We start from the raw sequence: 26,246 nt of genomic DNA, 5'->3' as shown, positions 1-26,246 counted from the left end.
ATTTTAATGTTTGATGTTGTTCCACTATTGGATGGATAAGCAGCATGTGGTTTGATGCAACTATTAATGCACATTCAGAAATAAAAAGTAGGATATAGAAAAAAGTTAGATGCAGCAAACTGGGAAAATAATTGTGAAAGTGTATTATCATCGAAAATTTTAAGTCATAGAAGCAGGTCTAAGTTTATTCTTTCTCTCCATGTACTGTCTGAGTTTTGAGCATGTAATCATTAGAGGCGTAGTAAATTCCTGTCTCAAATTAATGAAGTGTATGTGTATCACCTCTATTAATGAGTATAAACACCTCTGGTTAATATTCTCAGTTCAACTAAAAAATCTACTTTCGAGTTTCTGTGAGAAAAGCAATTCTAAATTCCTCGATAGAATACGTCATTGGATATTTTAGCAAAGGTGACATACGTTTTTAGTTTTCAGTCCTTTCTTCAGCAATTTCATGTATGTTTGTAAAACAAAGAGAATTGCTGGACACATGAATTGGGTCACCATTTGCTTCTTATTCATAGGCTCTACAAAGTTCTCTGCAAGAGCAGCAAAAGGGCCTGAACTATCTCAGCACAGCTGTGGAAGACATATCCAGGAAAGCCCCTGCAGAAGTCAGCCAAAGATATCGATCAGAGATTGAGGTGATCCTTGGCCGTTGGAAGAAATTATCAGCGCAGCTGGTGGAACATTGCCAAAAACTTGAGGAGCTTATGACCAAACTCCAGCGATTCCAGGTTAACCAAACTTTTTCAGCTCCAGCTACTACGTGTCAGTTTGTGGCTGTGGGACTAGCCCAGAATGCATGATAAATGGCAATAAAAATGCAGAAATTAATACCAAAGTGAAATATCAGAACAGTACATAAAACGTATTAAAATGTGTGGTTGATTTTGGTAGATCCAAGATTATACTTTGAATTCTGATTTTATGCCTATTTCTGCCAATGCTGTTTCAATAGGAAAACAGTGAAATTGTGACTAATATTCCTCTACTTAGTTTTTAAATGTAGCTGAAGTACTTTTTCATGCCCCTGAAGTAGCTCTAACCATACTGACTCTAATGGACTAATTTGCATAATTAAGTAATATGGTAGTATCTCGGCAGAGTTGCCAGAAAGCAGAAGAGTACATGACTTACACGGTTGTGTGAATTTAGAATGATATTTAGAATGACAGCATTTTACTCTTCCACTGTTTCTGTCATTGTGAAGATCTCCTATTTATACTTATTTGTAAATCACATCTATTAGCATTACATGGGATGTCTATGACCTAGATGTTATCAGGTTTAAAAATCAGTCAATTTTTAACATAATCCTGGTCTATTTCTATATAATTTCAAGGGCAGATTTCAAATAAGTCAGATCAACTAATCACAAAACCAGAAGGTATTTTTATGTTTTTATATGCTTTTCTCTCCTTGCCCCCATGCAAATGAATACTTGCATACTTATGGAGGATATTGCAAAGAAAATTCTGAAGGTTGTGGTCCTGCAGCTTTACTCAAAGCTGTGTTCTCACAGTGTGTTTCTTCTCAGTGTTGTCTCTCTGCATTCCTTCTAGTCACATCAAATATTTCTGTCCTTGACTTTGTTTTGCTGGTAGTAGAACATGATACACGATTAGCACCATGTTGTACATTATAATTCAGTAGCATGTGAACTGTAATTGGTATTTTCAGCTTAACTCAATAGAGTTGTCTGGTTAGGAATAAACTTTCTGACAAGGTATTCCTTACACTTCTGCTTTTGTTGAGGAAAAAAGCTTCTTAGAGAAAAAAAAAGGTACTTACTGTCATGCTATTCTTCATCAGTTAAGCAGAATGAGCCAAAAAACGGAGGAAACATTTGTAATTTAGCTACTGAAGTGCCACATTGCTCTAAATTGTAACTTTGGCTCCATCAGAGCTACCTCTCTGATGTTTGAAGCTGGCCATGAGATGAAGTTTAATGGTATTATGGGATAATCGTGGCCAGCAGCCAGGTACCCATGCTGCTCTCACATGCCCTTTCCTTGGATGGACAGGGGGAGAAAAAAGGATGGAATAGCTCTTGGACTGAGATAAAGACAGGGAGATCACTTTCCAGGTACCATCATGCACAAAATAGACACAACCTGAGGAAAATTAAAATAGATTTGGATAGTAAGAAACAAAGATAAAGATAATAATTAAAAAAACACCTCTCCCCCTCCTTCTTTTTCCTAGTCTGCACTCCATTGCTTTACTCTTTTTACTCTCTCACCAAGGGGTGCAGGGGGATAGGGAATAGGAACTGTTGTCAGACCATAACAGCTCCTCTCTGCTGCTTCTTCCTTCTCACTCTTTCCCCCTGTTCCAGCATGAGTTCTTCCACAGGCTGCAGTCTTTGCAATATATCTGTTTCTTTGTGGGATCCTGCATTGGCTGCTGCTTCCTATAGGGTGCATCCACCTGCTCCAGTGTGGGATCCTCCATGGGCTGCAGGTGGATATCTGCTCCACTATGGACTCCCATGGACTGCAGGGGGACAGCCTGCCTCACCATGGTCTGCACCACATCTCTGCTCCAGAAACTTCTTCTCCCTCATTTTTCACTGACCTTGGTGTCTGCAGGGCTGTTTCTTACTTCTCTCCTCTTCTTCCTGTCTGGTATTTATGCCTTTTCTTAACTATATTATCACTTAGTTGTCATTGGCTGATCATAGAACAAGCTATATCCTGTGGTGGGTACCTTGGAGGCAGCTGGAACTGGCTGTGTCCAGCACAGGGTAGCACTTGCCCTCTTCTGAGAGGCCACGCCTGCTACCAAAACCTTGCCACATAAACCCTATATAAACAGGAAAGCTGAAAATCTGTTTGATCAATAGTTTTATGAAATATTTGCAATTGCACAAAATAGAGCAGTACAATTTCCTTGAGAAAGTCAATCTTTTGTCTTTTTTTCCCCTGAAATTTTAGAATAGAGGTTTAGAGGTTCACCCACTGCTCTTGAAAGGAGAAAGTCCTGAACATCATGACCATGCTCTGTAGAGCATGTGTTTTAAAGCTGTGAGCTACTGTTGCGTACAAATCCTAGACTTTATAGTTAATGTTGAAGTAACCATAGTACACAGTTAATATAAAAGTATTTCTTTTCGACTCCTTGAATAACTTATTTTCCAAATTATTGGTTTAGCTGTTGTAGTTTATGGAATGTGTCAACATGGTGTACTATGATATCAGTGTTAATAAATAAAATACATTTGCATTCTGATTCAAAATGCAAGTCATATATTCAGTCTTCATCAGTAGCTGGAGACTGATGTCTTTTTAAGTGAATCCCATCACATCTATATTTTGCAGCATTAATGAATTATACTTAATGTATTCTTATAAAGGTATTAAAGTTTCATAATGAAATATGGAAATATGATTCTGAACTATTTTTACTGACTGATAATGGAATGCACCATAGACACTTCAACAGTGTTTTGGTAATTGAAAATCTGAAGTATACTGTTTCTGTATGATTATTTTTATTAACTCAGTTCAATGTCCGGAGTAGCCTGTTGTTATATGAAGCACACTAGGAAAACATTCTCTTTTGTTGTCTATATCTAATAGTTGCTAAGGCATTTCTGTACACATTTTAGTGCACAGTTTGTATTCTAATGAAATGTCCTTTTAAGTGCTTTAATTCAATTTTGTATTCAGCATATAATATCACTATGTACTTTGCTGTTGATGGAAACAGTTTGATTAAAAAAACCTTTACAATTTGCCTTTAAAAGTTTTGCCCCTTACAATTTTTATTTTAACATGTGTATGTCAATCTTTATCTAAGGTGAAATTTTAAAGTAATTTTAAATAACCTTTTTAAAATCTCATTTTATTTTTCAAGGTATTAGGTTATTTATAAAAGTGTTCAAGGCCTGGTTAGACAGAGCCTTGGGTGATTTGGTTTAGGTTGAAGCATCCCTGCCCATGGCAGGGGGGTTGGAACTAGGTGATCTTAAGATCCTTTCCAACCCTGAACATCCTGTGATTCTGTGTTGCTGGAACTGGTAATTTCTCTCTTTTCAAACATTTGATGTTCAGCTTTCTTTATTAATTGCAAGGGTTAGTTAAGGACTGGAAAGAAATAATTGATTACAAATATTCTAGTGGTAGAAATAGCAACAGAGAGTCTCTGAAATGACTTATTGAGTCATATTTTAGTTTCCAAATTGAATCTGTTTCAATTATTCGGTTGTTTTGGTTTGTTTGCAGAGTAGTAAGGGAGTATTTCTGTTTTGTGTTCTGGTAGAGAAATAGGCAGTAGAACATGCAGCTTCCAAAAGAAGTCTAAAATTGAGATCGAAGCTGTGAAGGATTTGATAGGTAAGCCTGAATTATCTGCCATGCATGAGTAGTCTGAAGCCATACTAGGAACCAATGAACATATGTGCAGCATCTAAACACAATGATATCTGGAAGGCATAATCTTAAGATCCAGAAAGTTGCCCACCCAACTTGGGCAGAAATGGTCAGAGTGTAGACTAAAGAGTCGATGACAATCCCAAGTAAAATTGGTTTTTCTTGTTTGCTGTGTTTGTGTTTTTCAGATAGTTCAATAATCTAGAAATTACATTGCGGTGAGTTTTAGTCATAGTGCCAGGATGAATTACACCATTGCCAGTCAGGTTCTGTGTGATGTAATAAAATGTCTTTTTAATAAACAGAATGACACTAAAACATTGAAGAAGTGGATGGCTGAAGTAGATGTTTTTCTGAAAGAAGAGTGGCCTGCCCTTGGTGATTCAGAAGCACTGGAAAAACAACTTGAGCAATGTACAGTGAGTATTACCTGCCTGCTTGGTAATTATTCTTCTCTGTGAGTCTAACCTCCTCAGATGTTACACAACTAATTAATGTTCCTGAAAATAAATTCATGTTGTAAGGGTATTGCCGTCTGCAATGTATTTAAACCTCCTGCATTTCCTGAGTTCAAAGTATAATTCTGCTAAAAAATGGGAAACTTCAATACAGAAAGGAGGCATTGAGTGACCCTATCATTATGGTCACTCCATTGAGTGACCATAGTGGAGCAAAACATCAGTGTACTTGCAGCAAGTAAGTTTGTAGCCTTCAAAGATAACTGTTTATTTACTTTGTTGAGTTTACAAACATTGCATGTTTATTTGTTGTAAACTGAATAATCTGTGCCAGAACATCTCTTTCTGTGTCTGTTATTTACACATGATTTACACGCTTTTCTACCTATACTGGAAAAACTTGCAGGTATTGTGTGTTATAAATGTTGGGGTTTTTTTTATTCCACTAAACTTAGAAGTTCTAGGATTTTTCCCAAGCAGAATTTTGAAGAATTATGAAGTATTGATAACTGCTTCATGGCTTTGCAACTTCTTCTGCTTGTCCCAAGCAGAGTGTATAAATGCAGTGAATCCTGTAATCCATGACAGTCCCTGTCTCTGTTCAGTGGAATTTACAAGTTCTGATGTAGCAGAACATGTAAATATGATGAAACAAACATACTGATCTTGCAGAGCTATGAGCTTCTCAGGCTTCCTCTCTTATCGCTTACCTAAATAAAAAAATTAAATTATATAGGACAATTCTTACTTCTACAGAGTGGTAAACTACATGTAACTTCTTTAGACTCTGTCACCTGTATTTATGAAGGTTTTGCATAAATATTAGCCATTACTGTCAGATATATAATAAAGCTACCAAAATCTTGATCATATTTTATGTGTTAACACTTCGAGCCTTTTCCACTGTGTAGGAAGCCCAGGTAACATCTGAAGCACTGAAGAAGGCCTTAGGAAATAGAAATTGAAGTGGCAATATAGAACTCCCTCAAGGTTTAAATAATAATCAACCAAAAATAAAATTCTAATAACTAGAAATAACCCAGGAATATTACCATTCAGATTATTTTAAGGAAGTTATCAGATGAATTACCAACCCAAAGGTAATGCTGACATAAAGCAGAAAGTTAATAAGATGGCTTCACTAGTAATTTTCCATCATTATGATGGGATGCTCTTTCACAAATGTGAATAAAAGATCTAGGCATTGTAAAAATTGTAATATATGTAATATAACATTATTTGTGTATTTGTCTAAATAGCATATATATAACATTTGAAACTTGTATATTTTGCAAATGAACTCTATCTTATATAGCATAGCTTACCACATTACAGCTCTCATTCCTTTTTTATTTTCATAGTTAAGTCTGTTAGTTACACTCATTTGAATGGAGATCTGGACCAAAGAAATGGCAGGATCTCGTGTAGACACATTGTGATAGGGATAGCATATCTGAAATTTTGTGTGAATGATGCTTGCCTAATCTTCTGTTATTCCTTTAGGCTTTAGTAAATGATATCCAGACAATCCAGCCCAGTTTGAACAGTGTTAATGAAGTTGGGAAGAAAATGAAGAGTGAAGCAGAGCCAGAATTTGCTTCCAGAATAGAGAAAGAACTAAAGGATCTCAATGTTCAGTGGGAACACATTTGCCAACAGGTATCAAGTCTTCCTTTGAGACTAGTTAATTTTAAATTAATAATTAAATTTCTCATTAGCAGAATTTTGTTTTCAATGTATTTCCGGTAGATAGGAAACTGAATTTAGATATGTTTGGTTCACATTAATAAATTTTTTTTTTTAACTTTATTTAGCATGTAGCAATACATGTAAAGTATATTTATTTATATTATAATACAATATCATACTGTTTTTATAACAGAGTTATATACTAATATCTTAGGTAGTAATAGCAATTTATGGCTCCTGCAAAACTAGCTTTCTGAAACTGATATTGTGGCATCTGCTAAAAAAATCCATTTCTGTATTTACTGTTGCATTTTCTGCTGCATCATTGTACTCTTGTGTCGTTACTCTATATGAAATAAGACATTAAAGGTGAAGAGTCCAGAATTCACTAACTTGGAATTAAGAGTATGTGCACGTATGTGTGTGTGTGTGTGAATTAGTCTCCAGTGATCGTATGAATTTATAAGAATGTGGCATAACAGGAAATGATAGTTCTTTTATTTTAATTAAAGTCATTCCTGATAAATAATTTTACAGATTACGGAAGTTAAAAATTACTGTTGTTTCTTTGGTGGTGTTTGGATTCTTATTCTTTATGACAGTTCAAAATTTTACCTTTTTTCTACTCATTCGTCTACCTTTTTAATGTATATTTGCATAACAGTCAAACTATTACCTTTCTGGGTGGTCTAATGTTCTCTAAAATTATAATTATTCACTTTACATATGAAAAATACCCTCTGTATATTTTTCTGATCAATATATAACAAAAAAGTTGATCTTTGAAACCTGTAAGACATTTATTTGATCCAGTCCCGTAGTCTTTTCGCACCAACTAATGTGGAGGTTTTAAATGCTTATTTTGATTATATTAATAAGTTATATACCTTTGCACTTTTCTCAGAGAAATTTCAAATAATCATACAATTATAGAACCTTAAAGTGGTTTGTGTTGGAAAAGACCTTAAGGATTGTCCAGTTCCATCCCCCTGCCATGGGCAGGGATGCTTAACACTAGACCAGGTTGCTCAAAGCCCCATCCAGCCTATTCTCTAGCAAGTTGCATTCAGACTGGTTGGGAGGTCATCTGACTTCATAGAATCATAGAATAGTTAGGGTTGGAAAGGACCTTATGATCAACAAGTTCCAACCCCCCTGCCATGGGCAGGGATGCCTCACACTAAATCATATCACCCAAGGCCTCGTCCAACCAGGTCTTGAGCACTGTCAGGGATGGAGCATTCACAACCTCCCTGGGCAACCTATTCCAGTGCCTCACCACCCTAACAGGAAAGAATTTCCTCCTTATAGCCAATCTAAACTTCCCCTGTTGAAGTTTGAACCCGTTACCCCTTGTCCTATTGCTACAGTCCCTAATGAAGAGTCCCTCCCCAGCATCCCTATAGGCCCCCTTCAGATACTGGAAGGCTGCTAGGAGGTCTCCATGCAGCCTTCTCTTCTCCAGGCTGAACAGCCCCAACTTCCTCAGCCTATCTTCATACGGGAGGTGCTCCAGCTCCCTGATCATCCTCACAGCCCTCCTCTGGACTTGTTCCAACAGTTCCATGTCCTTTTTATGTTGAGGACACCAGAATTGCACACAATACTCCAGGTGAGGTCTCACGAGAGCAGAGTAAAGGGGCAGGATCACCTCCTTGAACCTGCTGGTCACGCTCCTTCATAGCTCTTGTTTTATCCTTAGATGCACTTTAAAGGTCTCCTGTGATTGTTTTTTTTTACATTTTAGAAATCCTTAGGTGATGTTTTTTCTCAGATTTTTGTTTTTCTAATGAACTTAACATATGGTGCAGATTCTTGATCTAGGACCATTAAAAACTCATTCTGCAAAACAATAATTTGCTAAAAAAAAGTACATATGCACACATGTGTAATACTTTCTTCATTACCTATTATTAATACCCATCTAATTATGTGTTAACATCTGTCTAATTACAGCAATATTGTTAGTATAGGATGTAATTTGGTTCTTTTCAGGCTAAAGTATTGTCAAGTTAGTACAGTACCCTTGCTTTAAGTACCATATAATCTTTTCTTTCTTAAAGGCCTATGATAAGAAGACAGCGTTAAAAGGTGGTTTGGATAAAACTGTGAGTCTCCGAAAAGATTTGTCAGAGATGCATGAATGGATAACACAAGCTGAGGAAGAATATCTGGAAAGAGATTTTGACTATAAAACACCTGATGAATTACAGAATGCTCTTGAGGAACTGAAGGTAAAAAGATGAACTAAAACTGAAATGTATACATTGCACTCCATAATAAAATGGGTAAAATGTATAGTTTTAGACACAACTCTCATATAGACTTCTGGTGAATATTCTGTACTTCCAGCTGGAATAAAGATATGTACAAACTGTGACACCTCGACTTACGCAGATAATCAGATCATCTGTCATGCATCCCTGCAGCTGCTTCTGATGATCCTTTCCCTGAAGGCTTGCAGCCTGTTACATAACAGGCAAAATCTGGACCAGAATTCTTTGTTCATCTTGTAACCCATTTCTCCCCACAGCTAGGAAGAACAACCTATTAAACTTTTCCTGGCAATCAAAGTGTGATTGCAATTATTCTGGTTCATGGACTTCCTCAGACCCAGAGAGAAAGAAGGTTGCTGGGAGCAAGGTTTTAGTTTAATGGTTTTGGGCTAGGAAGTTCCCATCTTAAATTCCTGTGAAGACCAGTACATAGTGATGACACTGTGTGTACCATCACTGTTTCCGGTAGTGATGTGACTCCAATCATAGACACTCTCCCACTGTAAGCACTCATACAAAACAATATTAGGTATGAGAGTGCTATATCTTATTAATGAGACAGCATAACACGAGGGAGAGTATGAAAGTTGGAGGAAGAAAGGTGGGAACACCAGTTGTTGTGGTTACATAGACTAAACCAGGGAAAAGGTGGCAGGTGGGTTGTTCCAGTTGCATTATGTGGGATTTGTTAATTGCCACCCATTTGTGATTCTCTGTGTCTCTCAGATCCTTATATTTCCTATGTCTGTTCTTTGTTAAACTTTTCTGCCTGGGGTCTAATGCAGAAAGTGCAGTTTAGGAAGATGTTTCCTTTTTACTTTGTCCTCTCTTCATGTTAGCTTAATGTTCACTGGGGTGAATAATAGAGCTGATTTTTCTCTCTGTAAAGTGAAAGAATGAAATCAACATCAATGTTCTCATAAATATATGAAATGAACACTGGAGAAAAATTGTTTTCTCCTTTTCTCTTTCAATGCAGGTTAATGACAGTGTCACAGAGAGGAAAATCATTCAGAAGTATTTTCCTTTTTTTCCTGTTTTACTGCTTGTGGTGGTACCTTTAAACCTGGGTACATGAATTTGTAACATAAAAAAAAAAAAAACAAAACCAAAAACCCCAAAGATTTTGGGTTGCATTCAAGATTATGTCAGAAAGTCTGAGAATTAAATGGTTCTTGTTTTTTTGTTTTTTGTGTTTTTTTCTTGTTTTTTGTTGTTATTGTTGTGGGGTTGTTTGGTTTTTTTTTTCCTTCCAGCAGAATTCTGAGGGAATTCTGACAGTTATTAGAAATAAGTGTCCTTGTTAAGACAAGACTAATTTTTTATTATTTTTTTTTTCCAGAGAGCAAAGGAGGAAGCCATGCAGAAAGAAGTGAAAGTGAAACTTATTACTGATTCTGTGAATAATTTTATAGCAAAGGCTCCACCTGCAGCTCATGAGGCTTTGAAAAAGGAGCTTGATGTTCTAATTACCAGCTACCAGCGACTCTGCAGCAGACTGAATGGAAAGTGCAAAACTTTGGAGGTTGGATATCTTGTCAGTCATTATATTTATAGCCTTTCTAACTGAAAAAATAAGGTAGAGAACAAAGATGTATTATCATATGAGATCATGAGTAGCCCAGGCTGTCCTTGCTTTATGAACCATGTATGAAATACCACATTGTATGAGTTATATACGACATGTTTTTTGAGAATCATGTATGCTAGAGAAGAAAAGCCTTAGATATAGCTTTTAGGTGGGAGGCAACAATGGCTGCTCAGGTTTCCTACCCTTTTTGAGATTAAGCCAAGCATCTGCCTTCTGTAGCAACCCTGTGACATCATCAACAGTTTCTGTAGTTTTTTTCTTCCATGGCTGAGGGTTTTGGTTGAATGGCCTGAAGCTGGTGATGTTATCTCAGCATGGGAACGGCATTTGATCTGCTGGCAATGTGAATATTTTATGCATTTTGAGTTGATGCTGCTGTTTTGGCCAACTCCATTACAGATTCTTGCCATAGGGGTATTTGTATTTTATACAGTGGTAACAGTGAATTAGGTGTGATTTTTATTGTGAACTAATTTGCAATAGCTAACTTCATGCAGGACAATTATATACCTGCATAAAATTTATCTCCTCTAAATTTCGCTGTGAAAATTGTGTAGTCTAAACTGGTAATCTGTATTTCTTCTAATCATTGATGATGTTGTTTGTTAATATCTCTCTATAACCTCCTTCTAAACCAGATGCTTAACATCCGATAGGACCAAAGTTAGATGAGATAAATTGAACTCTGGGAAACTATCTACAAACAGCCTAATGCATCTCCATAAAATTATTTTAACTTCTACAAACAAAAAATGTAACAATGAAAGGATGACTTACGGAGAGTTTAAAAGTTTTGCTTGTGTATAAAGTGTTGGGTTTAGCTATGTTACAGTTCAGGCACTGTAAAAATAAAATATTAGACAATGATAAGAGAATAAGAACATAATTTCATTTTGCAGCATTGTTAAGTATTCTAGTACTTAAGTGGTCTATAAACTGCACTAAATGTGGTTCAGAATTAATTTCCATAGAGATTTCAGTCAGAATTCTTGAGAGCTGTGGTTTTAGACATTTTATGAGCCTGTATTTTTAGTAATTAATATGCAGAATATATAAGCAACCTAACTACATCTTGTAATAAAGGCATAAACTTCTAACATGAGTGTTTAAAAATTCTGATAACTTGCATATTTATATATTACAAGAAAATTTTACAGAAAAGCATATAAAGAGGAAAATACATGAGACAGAAAATTCAAGTTGTATTTTGCAGTAGTGCTTACTTTTTCATGTTATGTTCCATGTTGTTTTTTTTTTCTGTTTAATGTACATGTTTTGGGCGTATATTATATTTACATGAAATATATAAATACTGAGAAGAAAATCAACCATATGGCACCATAGCCATCAGATATCAACCGTGTTGTTTTGGGGATGAAGCATGCAATGTTTTCAATAGTTTAATGACTGAAAGCTGGAAGATTTTCAATCTTGATAAACTTTTTTTTTCTCCATTAGGAGGTATGGGCATGTTGGCGTGAATTATTGTCGTATTTGGATGCAGAAAATAAATGGTTGAATGAGGTTGAACTGAAACTCAAGGCAACTGAAAATATCCAGGGAGGTGCAGAAGAGATTTCTGAGTCTCTGGATGTAAGTGTGATGTTAATAATCTCAAACCACCTGTACTGATAAATTCTAAATCACATTGCATTCAAAACAATCAATTAATATTACATGTGAGCAAGATGCAGAATATTTGGAAAGTCCTATGTTCTCAGTTGATTCAACAAATAAGGTTTTGTATTCAGATCTATGAAAGTGGAACAGAGTAATTAAATGATTGTGCCTGATGTCATAGGCAATTATTGGTGACAACAAAATATATGTTATTAAAAAACGTGGCATCACCTAGGCCAGTCAAAAAATGTTGAAGACTTCAGAGAGAGCAAACTAGCACTGCAACTCTGTTTATTATTCTGTAATTTTTATTCATGGAACTTAATTTTTATTAATTTCAAATGTGTAGAAATTAAATTAAAACTATTAGTGGATCAAATACAAAATGTTACATAGAAAATGCATTCTTGCTGTTGAGTTTGATCCATTCAGATCCTCAAACAATTTTTTTTATTGTCTAGTACCCAAATAGTCCCATTGAACTTATTGGGCATAGTCCACATTTTTAAACTCAAACACCCAATTTATTACTTTATGAAAAATATTTGTTTTCAGTAATAAGTAGTACAGAACATTGACTGCCAAGACAAGGGACATAGATATTTTTATTTTTCTCACTACTTTTACTATGTATGAAGTTTGAAGTTTCTTACTTAAGTTATTAAGGTGAATTGTGATTCCTCTAGAACCTAATTTGCAGAAAGATAAACAGACTGTGGTTTTGATCTTTTTCCAGTCTTTGGAACGTTTAATGAGACATCCAGAAGACAACCGCAATCAAATTCGGGAATTAGCTCAGACTTTAACTGATGGTGGAATCTTGGATGAATTGATCAATGAGAAACTTGAGAAGTTTAATACTCGATGGGAAGAAATTCAGCAGGAGGTATATTTAATAGTTGACCTGTCCTCCCATTAAACAGCTGACAGCCTTGCAAACTAAAGAAGTTATTTTGTAGTTATAGTTCCTAAACAGTACTCAAAGACTTATTTTTAAGTGTTTTTTTCCCAATATCTAATCCAAATCTACCATAAGATGAAAGAGGGTAGTAGGAAAAAATTAGGAAAAATTGGAAAAAAAGAGATAATAGGAAAAAATTCTTTACTGGGAGGGTGACAAGGCACTGGTAGAGGATGCCCAGAGATACTTTGGCTGCCCCATCCCTGGAAGTGTTCAAGGCCAGGTTGAATGGGGCTTTGAGCAACCTGGTCTAGTGAAAGGTGTCTCTGCCCATGTTCAGGAGGGCTGGAACTAGATGATTTTTAAGGCCCCTCCCAACCCAAACCATTCTGTAATTCTATAAAGTGGACATTTTGCATAGGTGTGGTGGGCTAACTCCAATATGTAGTAAAGTACTACATAGCTACTTTCTCAGTTCTTCTGGTGGGGAGATGGGAGAGAGAACTGGAAAGGCAAAAGTGAGAAAACTCATGGATAGAGATAAAGACAATTTAATAAGTTAAAGAGGAAAAGGTAAAAAGCAAGTGATGCTTTCAGTCATTCACCACCAGGAGATCAATATCCCGCCAGTCCCTGAGCAATGGCAGTTTTGGAGGAACTTAACTCCACACACCTTTTATTATTGATCATGACTCTGTGTGGTACAGAATATCTCTTTGGTCAGTTCAGGTCAGCTGTCCTGGCTGTGTCTCTTCCCAGCTCTCTGGGAGGTGCGGAGTGGAAAAGAGGAGACCTTGGCACTGTGTAAGCACTGCTCAGCAATAACTAAAAGTGCGAATATACAGAGGCCTTCTAGCATGTAAAAACAGGATTTTCAAATATTCTGAGTAATGAATAAATACAATAATACACACTAAATCAATATTCATGCCAGCTGCAGGGGTTAAATGTGGAAAGTACAACATGAAGATGTTGTGTGAAATTCTGGAGACAATTTGGATAATTATATAAGCAAAATATATTTTAAATTTATTTATTGCTTTCCAGTTTAGTTTAAATATAGGAAAAAACAACATGAGAGAAGGGTGGAGCCCCCTCCCTTCTTTGAAAGTTTAATCTGATATTTAGTAGTCAAAGGTGAGATCTCTGTATGAATAGAAGAGCTGTAAAGAAACCAATCACGAGTGACTCAGGCACCCTGCTTCTATATTTTTTACAACAAAATGTTTTATTAATTTTTCCACTGAAATCTCACACACTTTATTTTTTGTAGATTCCTGACACTGAATATTCTGTGCTGTTTGTATAGCCCTGTTGAAATCCAAACAGCACACACTCTCTTTGCATAAAAATACACTGCAGGTGCATAACACTATTCAGCTTGTGTTCAAGGTCACTTCTACTTCAGACAAATAGGCTGTCCTACTGTGGTTAATTTATTTATTTTTACTTGAATAATTGTGCAGGTAATTACCAAGACAATAATCTCATGTGGACAGAAACTGATATGTGAAATATTTATTCGTTACTAATAGAGCAACCAATCCAAACCACTGCCATGTAAATGATGCTGCAAGACAATGCAGCATTGCTACTGAGGCAGAGATTCATTTTTAAAGGCAGATAACGGCTTTGCGTTTGTATGCCTTATCTTCTTTAGTTAACAAAGACTGAGTGTGTTTAGTTTGCCTTTGAACATCTGGGGCTGATCGATAAGCAACATATACCCTATCTTTACTTTTCAAGGACTGATTCACTTACAACCCTATATATTGGATCTAAAAAACACTGTTGCCTGAAGAACTTCAATGTAATATTGCAGGTGGCTATCTTCCTCTGTAATGCTGAAAGTGATTTACATCCTGTCCAAGCAATCTTCAGAAATGTCTTCAGATATTCTTGAGGCTATGCTTGCAAAGAACTATAAAAAACATTATTTTTCAGATGAGTTTTACACAAAATTCAATTATTATTACTGGGGACTGTCTCTTAATTTATTTTAAGACTCCCCTCAAGATTACCCTTTCTTTCTTTCAAAAAGCACACATTCATCATTTGACACATTTTTTTCTTTTATTCTCTTCTCAAGAGGAGAAAGAATTCTTCATGTCCCATCTCCACGTGATTACTTTGAAAACTGCTAAGAGGACTGCTTTTATATGTTCTGAAGCATTATCTGAATGCAGTCATACTCTAAAGAGATAAATCAGGCCTCCTTGGTATAGTTTCCAGTTTTGGAATACAGTTAATCAAAGATGAATATAATTTTATGGTGAAAGGTCAAATATTTGTAGCCACTTAGTTAAAAAAAAACACTGTGAAACATTACTAGAATTTGTACAAGAATTAGTTCCAGCTTGGAGGGTGTTAAAATTTCCTGGACCCAAAATGCATGCTTTGAATGTTAGAAAAGGTGCTTTTAGTTTAGCCTAAAGACTAATCCACTCTGGTTCCAGACAAGAAGCGGAGATTAACACAATAACAATTTGATGCAAATCATATAGTGATGTTGTAATATATCTCAGGCACAACTGTTATAATACCAAGAATTGGGTGAAATTTTAAAGTAATTTAAACAAGTTAAGAAGCGATTTTAAAGCTTCCTAACTTTTTAACGTTACCCTGCAGTAGTAATATTTCTCAATAGAGAGTATAACTGAGAAAAAAAAAAAAGTCTATCCTGTTTCTGACTTTGTTAACAGACCCCTTTCCATGAGCTGTAACTTAATGAATTTTCTTCTACATTTTAAATAAATATACCCTGTAGTAAAAGCAGTATAATTTTCAATAGTTTCTGTTCTTGTTCTACAGTGCAACTGCCAAGTGCCACCTTAAAAACAAAACTCAGTTTGGTTTTCACCACAAAACTCTACAGATCATCTTACTAACTGTATGTGCGACAAATGTCATTAAATACATGAAATGTGCTATTTAAGGAAAAAGTGGTAATGGCTATTAATACAGCTTTATAACATTCAACATCAGAGAATGACTTAGTCATAAGCAACTGTTCGAGCACCTCCAGCTTTCCTGATATTTGATTGCCTCTCAGTGCAGCCTTTCACTTTATATGGATGGATAATATGCAACATTGCCACTTACCATCAATCTTTGTTAAATTGTAAACAGTTTTCTGCAATACCCATATCATAAAAAATAAATGTAGTGCTTAATAATAAAAAATCTATAAAAACCTGTGGAAATTTTAATAAAAAAAAAAATCAGACTGTAAATATTTTTTCTTTTTCATTCTGATAATGTCTAACAGGAGGTTTGTTGTTTGTTGTTATTGTCCTTGACATCTGTCAACATTTCACTGGCTCAGAAATAATTAAACGGTTATTTTCCTGAGATTTTCTATTTAGCAATTAACTGTCAGATGCTTCCCTTTAGAGACCAAACCCTTCAGCCTTATCTGATAGCAAAGCTAGAGCTTCCTGTTATGTCCTAGACCGATTTATATATATGCTGCTATGTTAAACCATTTATTTCTTCCACAAAGGAACATCTTTCAGAGGAAAAAAAAAAAGGTGATCAAAAAGAAAAAAACAAACAAACAAACAAAAATTCCTGAATATATAAATTGAAATATTTTTGTATGATAGATATAAAAATTTTCAGCTTTCACATGTCTTAAAAATATGCATATGCAGATTTTCACCATGCACATCTGTATATCTTTCAGGGACAAATTTGAAACTCGAGTCCACAGGTGTGTGTAGTATGTGTGCCCCTTTTTGTAAAGTCCTATAGTGCTTATCTCTATCAATAGCTCTCTTTTCTCCTGAAAGAGAGGAAGAAGCCTCCTCCATATTGTGTCATTCCCTTTGGTTGAATCAATAAGTATTCTGCAATGACAGTGACAGTGCCAGGGACCTACTTAATACACAGGATTAGGATTTTGAGTCAGCTGTTTATACTGGAGAAATATTTTACATTACGTAAGTGTATCGTACCTTTTATAAGATTATTGTGAAGACTTTTTTCTATTACATTTGTTGTGTGAATTGAACAGGGTCAGGTAGAGGCATGACTTAGGTGAGCATGCAGGATGAGGTCTGTTCCCAATGTGATACAGACAAAAAAGTTAAAGCAGCACACATTTCTATCTGAGAAAATCATCACAACAGTGAAGGAGCTGTTTCCCAGCATTTGGCTGTTTGGGTCTGCTTTCACAGCCCTAATGATACCTCTGTTCTACCGCCATATTTACATCTTGGTCTGATGCCAACAGATCATCTAAACTGTTCACAGTTTTTGGAAAAGATGTACTTTCACCTCACTTGGAAGTTACAAAATGTTGCACAGGTTCTCAGACTGTAATCAAATTCTCTCTGAGGACACTGAAACAGCAATGTTTTGTCTGTGTGTGTGTACATGTTGACATTGTGAGTACATAAAAGTATCATAAGTATGCATATATATTTATCTGACTTCACATTTGCTTCAAATACAGCCCTAAAAATTAAGTCACTCATGCAAGGGTTTGTTATAATTCTTTCCTTATCTGTTTTAATATTTGATCAGTGGGTTTGGGAATGGTTTAATTTTTCCACTTGCATTATAAGGGGTATAATATAATTTCTGCTGATAACTAATTCATTGTTTGTATGCAATCTGCTCCTGAGGTCGCAGCAAATTTATCTTAAGCAAGTGCCTAGCTCTAAATTGTACTTAATGTATGTCAGCATGTAACAAAGGTTCAAAACTTCAGGTATTGCTATATAGTTTTTCAGAAGGATGTACACCAGTTTGTGTCCAATTCTCCAAAAAGTGTAGGCATGTATTTTAATGACTAATAAGAATGGAACTTCCTCAGTGTCTTATTTTGAATTGTGAGATCTGAACACTGCAGCCCTCAGTATGAATGTATTATGCACTTAGGTTAGTCCTACCATTTATCCAAAGAGATCAGTAAAGGCTTCCTGGAGAATGCCGTTATGTGGGGGCTGTAAAACGCTACTTACCATTTCTAATCTAATGTGTCTTCCAATCTACTGTACAGTGATGCAAATGGAAAGGTAGGGAGTGACTGTATCTTATTCAGTCTTACAAATTAATGGTAATGTGTGCCAAGGTAAATGGAAGCTGTGGTTTTTAAGCCTGCTGCTTTGAACATACTGAGAACATTGTAATATAAAATCTCGAATCAGGTGAAGGTAAAAGTCATTTAAGTCACAAGCCTTAGTAATGTACTGCAAAGTTACCCTGTTTTAATAGTTCATCTGATAGGGTAATAATACTTTAATGGATCAGGTGCTTCCATTAACACTGACAGCGTGTGTCTGTAAAGCTGCTCAGTTCCACAGAAGGTTTCTGGCAGTAACTCAAGATTATCTGATCAGCTGTTTTGAAATAGCACAAAGCAGCTTACAGACACAAATACAGGTACATACTGGTTGGTTCCCTATCCTTTAACTAAGTCCAAGAGCTAGTAAGAATGCTCACAAGAAATAACCTTTTTCATTTGTCAAATGTGAAGCTGTATAAGAATCTGAGCTCTGTGAAGAAGGTAGATATATCAAATGTTCTCTCTGAATTGCTGAGAGATATTTTTGTTCAAGGCAAGAGTTTTGTAATAGGTATGAAATCAAATTAAATTATAGCTGCTTACCAAAGAGAAAAAGTGTGATTTGACTTGAAAAATGGCAGGACACTAGGCAATGTTATTTGAAGGGTGATTGCTTTCTCGCTCCTCTTTTGATTCATGTCAGAGAAAGTGTATTCTGTGGTCAGCATTATGGCTGGGCTTGTACAGACAAAAACTGTATTGCATATGAGATTGTTGGTAATTATTTTGTTCTTTGTATAAAGCAGAAACTCTGATGTATTCTAATTAAAATATGAGTCCACAAGTGGGTACAACGATAGGTGAAAGAAAGTGCCGGGTTATTTATTACCTGGTAAATATCATATTAAACCGTTACAAATAATAGTTAAAGCTATGTCAAGTGCTTAAATATATCTGTGTTTCAAGGACAATTTGGAAGAAGAATTTATTGTTCTGATTTGGTAAACCAGAAAGTGAGCTCATTTGATGGGAAAGCATCCTTCTCAGAAAAAGGAGTTGTGTAAAAGGTGATGGTAGGAAATCTACTGTGGCACTGATGGTGGAGGAGAAGGAAGATTGAAATTCCTAAGTAAAAAAGACTATAGTTAGAGTGATAATAGATTGTGCAAGTCCACAGACAAGGCAAGACAAGGATCCATCTCCCTCTCTTTTATATTTTTTTTTTTTTTTCCCACAGAGTAGGCACTGCTTCTGTTCCAGACAGCTATTAATACTTCATATAAGAGAGCTCCTTCTCAAGAGAGTCTTTATCCCTTTCACTTACTGGATTGTCTCAGATGGGATTGTGATGACAGTGACCCTATTCTCAGTAAACAAAATCTCTTGAATTATATAAGATCAGGCTGTGCCTCAGAATGAAAGACTGCACTATCAGGATAGTTTTATTATACAGCTTTGCTAGCTTTCACTTTGTATAGAAATCCTCGATGCACGCGTTTATTTTCATGGTCCTACAGTTTTTACAATTTATCCGTGCAATCTGGGGCTTTGTTTGTTTGGTTCTTATTGAAAAAAACTGAATGGGTGGAAAAAAGATGCGTAACTTATCATACAAAAAGGTGGATGAGCACAAGTCAGGAGTACTGTTTTGGATTCCTGTTTGGGTTTTTTTTTTTTGGCGGGGGGAGGGGAAGTGGTTAAAAATGTATTATATAGATTATTACTGTGAATATTGATAACATTGTTATTGTGTTTAGGCTGTGAGAAGACAAAAGAGTCTTGAACAGAGTATTCAATCTGCCCAGGAGACTGACAAAACCCTACGCTTAATCCAGGAGTCTCTTGCTGTTATTGACAAACAGCTAACAGCCTACATTGCAGACAGAGTTGATGCAGCACAGGTCCCTCAGGAAGCACAGGTAAGTTATATACAGGTCGATGTATTCCTGTGCTTACTGGTTTTCGCAGTCAACCAAAGAGTGTTTGGTTGTCCCTCGGCATCATATTAATAATTAGGATTTGCAATATGATTGGTATGAAAGTGCAAGTAAATTTTAGGTAGGGTTGCTTTGACATGTTCAAGCTAATCTTCCAGTCAAGTCATATTTTCCTTCTGATTTATATTATATAGGTGTCCAGAACATGTAAAGAGCTATAAATGCCATGGAAGACTATGCATTGATTTTAAAATTACAAAGATGAATAATATGAAACTAAAATTCAGTTCCCATCCTAGAAAGAAGAAACTCATCATCTACACTACTCTTAGATGGCTCTTTTACAAAGTTGATTATGTGGCCTAGGGATTGTTACTAAATACTGTGTAGAAAGAAAGACAACATTGTTAATTATTTCATGATGTGCATATAAATGTTCTTATATTTCAGTTTTTACAGCTCATATAAGTTTAACAGAAACAGCTTTTCCAGTTCTTTAGAAGTGTTTTATTGAGCCTTTGAAATAAAAACGTACATCTAATTCTAATTTTTACCATTTCATTCTTTCTTCTGTAACATCTGCTTTACTACTTCATTAAAATGGTAAGAATATAAATTAAATAAAACCAAGCATCTCTAGTACAATAGTTTACAATTTTGTGTACAACAACTTTTCTGTAAATTCTACCTAAATTTAGGAGGTCAGATTAGAAAAACTGACAAACAAAAAAGAATACAGGGAAATTGAAAATAAATGCTTTAGAATGATTTTAGAAGAGGCATTCAATAGTCTTAGATCATTCTAAAAAATGGGTGTCTTGTATGAAGTCACTTAGATGATCTGAAATATGTTCAGAGTTGAATATATGTAGACCTGAAAATCATGTTTTCTCTCCTCTGAAAACAAAGATTTCCATGTCTTTTAAATTAAAAATTAAAAGGTAGATAGGTGTACTTTTCAATTGCTTTTCTAGCATGTGTGTTGATAAGAACATGCAGGTATTTTTATGCGTGTGTGTGTGAATTTTAAAAGTTATATTTAGAGAACAGAATCATATTGCATTTGGCCTTACTTGGAAAAGGATTCTAATTTATTTGCTTCCAATTTATGCCAGCATAAGATTAGGATCAGATTCAGGTGAATTATTATTTTAGTTTGAATCCTAAACTATTTTAGCTATCAGTTGACTCCCTTGAATTATTTTTTTCTTTCCTTGAAATATAAATAAACAGGTTTTTTATGGAATAGGATACACATCAGCATTTGTTAAAAATGTATTAGAAAAAAAACAATATGAAAGTGTGCTCTTTTTCTTGTGCATTTGGACCCTTACGCTGCAGAAGTGTTCATTGGTGCTTCATAAATCCCATGGACACATCTGATATATGTGCATCCTCAGGTAGAATATTGGCAATGATTCCAGACTGTATAAAGAGAAGCAATTCAGCGCTGCAGTAATTGAAGTAGCATAAAACTAAATCAACCTTAATAAGCATGCTTTCATGGGAGAATTTCAGCTTAGTGCTTTTGCAGAACTTGGCTTTGTTCTGGAGATTTTACTGTCTGATGTAAAGTTTACCTGGTTATACTATAACCAGTGTTGGAAAAACAGTATAGAGGCTGCTGAGTTTTTTCCTTTCATGTTTTTATTTTAAGATGCCAGTGGGACCTAAAAAAACCAAACAACCAAAATAAAAAGCAACAAACTAATTAACAACAGAATAAGTTTAATGGAAATACTGAAGTTTTCTGAAGTTCAGTTGTAAAGTTCTCTAAAATCCTTAGAGGGAAAGGAAATAGACAATCAGTTTTATGCAGGTAAATATACTGGGTCATTTCTTTAGTGAATGGCCATGCCAACTGGTGATAGGACAGGCACATACTGAAGGGCTGTACCTCCTGTGGAGCTTCTGCTGGCATAGCTCTTTTATAATAAGATACCCTACAATAGTGTCTGCACAGCTGGAATGGGAATCTTTCAGTGAGTGATGTTGGTTTCTGGGCTTGGGTCAGTTTATCCGTGCTGAAGGATTTAGTAAACAGTTCAGCAGTATATGTTGCATATCTAAAAGAACATATGGGAGAATTTATAATCAGAAAGCTGTTGAGGGTTTGCTTCAGAAATCCAGATCTGTTTAGAGCATGGCTAGGAGGAATGGTCTTTGGCTCAGCTGATCAGAAATGAATCTGAGAAAACAATATTACGTTTAGCTCTTCTTTTTAAATGAAATTATCAGTTTAGCTTCTTCAGAGTTGACAAAAGGGGAGTTATGTATGTGCTGTTACAGATCTCCTTTGGATCATTTTTTGAGTATAAATTCTGTGTGCTTCTTACTCCACCATGTGGCACTGAGAATTTAATGCGAGAGAGCCACTTCATCCAAGTCATTTTGAGTATAACTAAAGATGCTGTATTCAGATAAAGCAATCTCATAACAACTGCACAGATAAATCAGTTCAGATTTGTCAAGGCGTAATGATGAGAAACGCTGCAATGAGGTAAAATCTAAAGCAGTATTCCAGAAAGAAATATTATTTCTTTGCATGCTTGATCTCATGATCCCAACTGAAGTCTCTTTAATTTCTCTAAATTTACTAAGAAAATACAGAGAATTAAGTCCTCATCACTGATGACATCATTTGACACTTGAGGTCTTTTTTTTTGAGTACTCTTGAACTGACAGGAAGTGAATAAATCTATACTGAAAATACTACATTTATATGACTTTTTTTCCAGATTATCATTTGTAGCTTTGTTATTAAATAACTTCTGAAGGGAGAGAGGATCTCCACTTTGTGCTTCTGTTTAGTTCGAGCAATTACGTGGGGGACCTGTATCATGGGACAGAAGAGGCACTTATTTTACTTCTCACCTGAATGTGACAAATCATTGTATGTTTTTCTCCCTGTAGACTTCTGTAAAATGCAATGTGGAGAATAAGTTAACAATATTGTGTTTACCTAATCAGTCTTTCCTTGTAAATCATGTTTATATCTCTGATGTTCTGCTTTTCTTGTCTGAACTCTTCAATTAATCTTTCTTCAAGAGTGGCTTCCAAAACTAAGTATGCTTTCTTTTTAAGACTTACCTGTGTGTCAGTCCTGCTATAACATCGTTTTCTATATGTTTTTCTTTTATTTCTGCAAACACATGACTTCATTGCGCATATTCTTTTTGTGCTTTTGAAGATGGATACTTCAACTGCATTTTTCTATTATTCTCGTATTTTGTTTATCCTTTCAGAGTCTTCAAAAGTAACCACTAACAGTTCTGAAATGGTTTTATGTATGTTTTTTTGCCTATTAAAAACATGATCTTTTGATTTATGAAGATCAACTTACCATACTGCTCACTATATGTTTTCTTTTTTCCATTCATTAGGCTGACTCCTTAGGAATTGATAGCAATCACAAGCAAAAATGAGGGTAAACTGAGCACCATACTTGAGAGCTGTTAGTCTAGCTAATAAGTAGTAGAGAAATACAATTCAGAAGACCTAATACACAAGAAGAGCTAACAAGCTGTTCTCTGCAGTTCAGGAGAGCCAACTCTCCAAATTCATATCCAGAAATCAGAATAAAAGAAAAGGAAAAATGGTTAATTCTAGCAACTTGTAACTTAATCTCATTGCTGCCAGTATTTAATGAACTTTAATTTGTTATGTTTATTTTTTGTGGAACCTTATAAATTAAATTGAGACTATTAGATTTGTCATTCTCATTACAGTGCATACCCATAGGGAATATTTCACTTATTTTCTGCTCATTCTAAGTTCAAGTGACATCAAGGTTCCCTGTCCCATTTTAGAACATGTTGATATATGTATTGCTTGTATCTTTCTTCTGGATTTATCCATCTCTTGAGAACTTAACTTTCTGATCTTTGTGGTATAGTCAATATTTAATGCAAACTTATTCCTCCCTGTGTTATGAATTTCTGACAACTAATACAATACAATGAGGTCTGGCAAAATGAAATTAGGATGTCCTGTGACCTTGCCCCATTTGTGAAGTAAACAGAACCAACAGTCTTCTTTCTTAAGGAGCAGACAAAAGTGATGAGAAGTCTTTCCCGGTTCTGGGGTGGAAAATGGTATCTCTGACCTGCCATGAGAAAGCATTTCACCAGTATGTTTTCCATATTGTCTTTCGAACTTTTTTTCAACCTGCTGATACTACATCAGCTGGAACTGTCTGCTGGTTTTGTAGTGTAGTCCTTTTAGTGTTACTCATTCTAAAATCTGTGTTTGCATGTTAGCTGCGCGCTCCATCTAACCTTGTCTTTTCAGCCATTATTCCACAATACTAGTTCTGTTTATATTATGGGTTTTAGTTAAATAGGGAGGGTTGGGTGTTTGGGTTTGACTTTTCCCCCCCAAAAAAAAATCTCTCCATTGTTAGACTGAATATCACTGACCAGCATTTCTTCATTTATGGTTTTGTTGTTTGTTTTGAGATTTTGTTTTTTTGTTTGTTTGTTTGTTTTTTGTGGGGTTTTTGTGTTTTTTGTTTTTTTTTAATATGATGGCTGATTTTCTGATTATGGCAGCAAGCATTGATGGGAAATGACATACACTCAAGCCTCCCAGTTCAATTTTCTGTTGGAAATAAACTTACAGAGTTTATGTGTCCTATTACCTTTTTTCTAAATGCTGTTCTTGAACCATGAGATTGCAGTTAGGTTCGTGACAATTTTCAAATGAGACAAATAGTCATGCTGGTTCTTTTGGCTTTCTTTTCTCTGATTCAAGATAGGAAAGGTTATTTACTAGAACTGGCTGCACTGCCAATTCTCTGCTTTTGCTGTCAATATAGTAATATTGTCTGCATTTCGCTGTTCATCTTTTTAAAATTAAGACTAGTAATTAAAAGAAATAATGTATTCCATGCCCTTAGGACTGAAATATTTTTGTTCCAGAAGTCGTCCTGATAAGAATATGCACAACGTGCCTATGACCTTGTAAACATAATTAGATTTTAGATATATTTATATTTTATTTTATACGTGCATGTGCATATATATTACAAGTTTTGAAAACTAATAAACTTCCTGAAAAAAATGCCAGTGATGATAAATGAGAATCTTTAATCTGTAGGATACAGTAATTTATGTACGGTAGAATTTATTAGTTACATACACTACATTATATTGTGGTGTTTTAGAAATTAAATGAAGACAGTTTATACTCTTTATTTAAAGGCAAAATAGACAGGAACCACTTAGAAAAACAGAGGTGGGAATAACTGAAATGAAAAAGAAAATGAGTGTTTTCTTGTGGATGTTTAGAAGAAGTTGATGTAATAAATACATAAGTCAAAATAGACAAAGAAATCAAAATGATCATGTCAAAATTGATAAGGGGCATTGTAGGCAAGTATTATAAATTCTCTTACAGCTGTTCAGGACTTTCTGCCTCTTAACAGAAATGACAAATGCAAAAAATCTTTTCTTGCTATAAGCCTTACTAACTTTTCTTTTAAGCTTTCCTCTAATGTCCTTGTTCTCTCTAATACTACATTTTGACGTAAGAGTAGGTGATGCTTCATCTCTCTCCTGCAGAGTAATTTAAAAAAGTAAGATAATCTCCATGCAATGTCCCATAATACCTACTTACTTAAAAGCTACTCTTATCTGTGCTGTGCTGTGCTGTTCTGACCTATTCAGATACGAACTGTTCAATTATATTATTTCCAGAGTGACTCTGAGGCTGAACAAATTAAACATGAAAATATAATAAAAGATAGGTTAATCTATGAGGTTGCTGAAACAAATAGTTGAAATACTGGATGTGATATAGTATATTTTTCAAACATCAGACTTGCTTCTTTCTTGTATATACCGTTCTGACTTCCAAGATATCAAGGAATATTTGGCTTCAAGATATAACTAATGCTGTCACCACCAAAAGTTTGGTCCATGTTGATCCGAGTGTTGTACATCTCAAGGGGGAAATTTTAAACTTAGACAAGAAGAAAATAAATACTCCAAAATAAACTGTTAAATAAGCTTTCTGTTGTTGATTTCATTGTCCTTTTATTTGACAGTCTTTGTTTTCTCAAAACTAAAATATCATATTTAGAAAAATTCTATTACTTGCTCCAGATATAGCTGGCAATAAATAACCTTGACAAGAAGTACTCAAAATATGAAAAATAAAAAATTTACAATTATGATAATTTTAAATGAAAAAAATAATCTAAATGGACAGCTTTCTGTCAGTAATTATGCTTTTATGATTTGATTCATTAAAATATTTATCTGAATAGTACTAGATAGTTTAGACTCATATTTTGGCAATTAAATTCTGTAATGACTTAATAGTTTTCTGTATTTTTATAAAGCTTCTCCTAAAATTTACTTTAATACATTTTCAATATGATTTGAA

The 26,246-nt window shown here is 35.0% G+C and overlaps 1 protein-coding gene across 15 annotated transcripts in view; it reads left to right on the top strand.

Moving 5' to 3' along the window:
- Positions 1–26,246, top strand: part of DMD (dystrophin) — a 1,213,044-nt gene that overhangs the window by 528,221 nt on the left and 658,577 nt on the right. For all 15 annotated transcript variants that reach the window (XM_062608089.1, XM_062608087.1, XM_062608095.1 and 12 more), the window contains 8 exons: positions 525–737; positions 4,682–4,795; positions 6,338–6,493; positions 8,587–8,757; positions 10,142–10,324; positions 11,849–11,983; positions 12,747–12,896; positions 19,680–19,841. In XM_062608089.1, coding sequence (XP_062464073.1) covers positions 525–737; positions 4,682–4,795; positions 6,338–6,493; positions 8,587–8,757; positions 10,142–10,324; positions 11,849–11,983; positions 12,747–12,896; positions 19,680–19,841 — 1,284 coding nt within the window. The remainder of the gene's footprint in view (positions 1–524; positions 738–4,681; positions 4,796–6,337; positions 6,494–8,586; positions 8,758–10,141; positions 10,325–11,848; positions 11,984–12,746; positions 12,897–19,679; positions 19,842–26,246) is intronic.

Source organism: Pezoporus occidentalis, unplaced genomic scaffold, assembly GCF_034315485.1.
Source record: "Pezoporus occidentalis ecotype Australia unplaced genomic scaffold, CSIRO_AGI_Poc_V1 ctg129, whole genome shotgun sequence".
NCBI classification, from domain to species: Eukaryota; Metazoa; Chordata; class Aves; order Psittaciformes; family Psittacidae; genus Pezoporus; species Pezoporus occidentalis.
The sequence above is the reverse complement of the archived record's forward strand: the minus strand, read 5'-3'. Positions and strand labels throughout refer to the sequence as shown.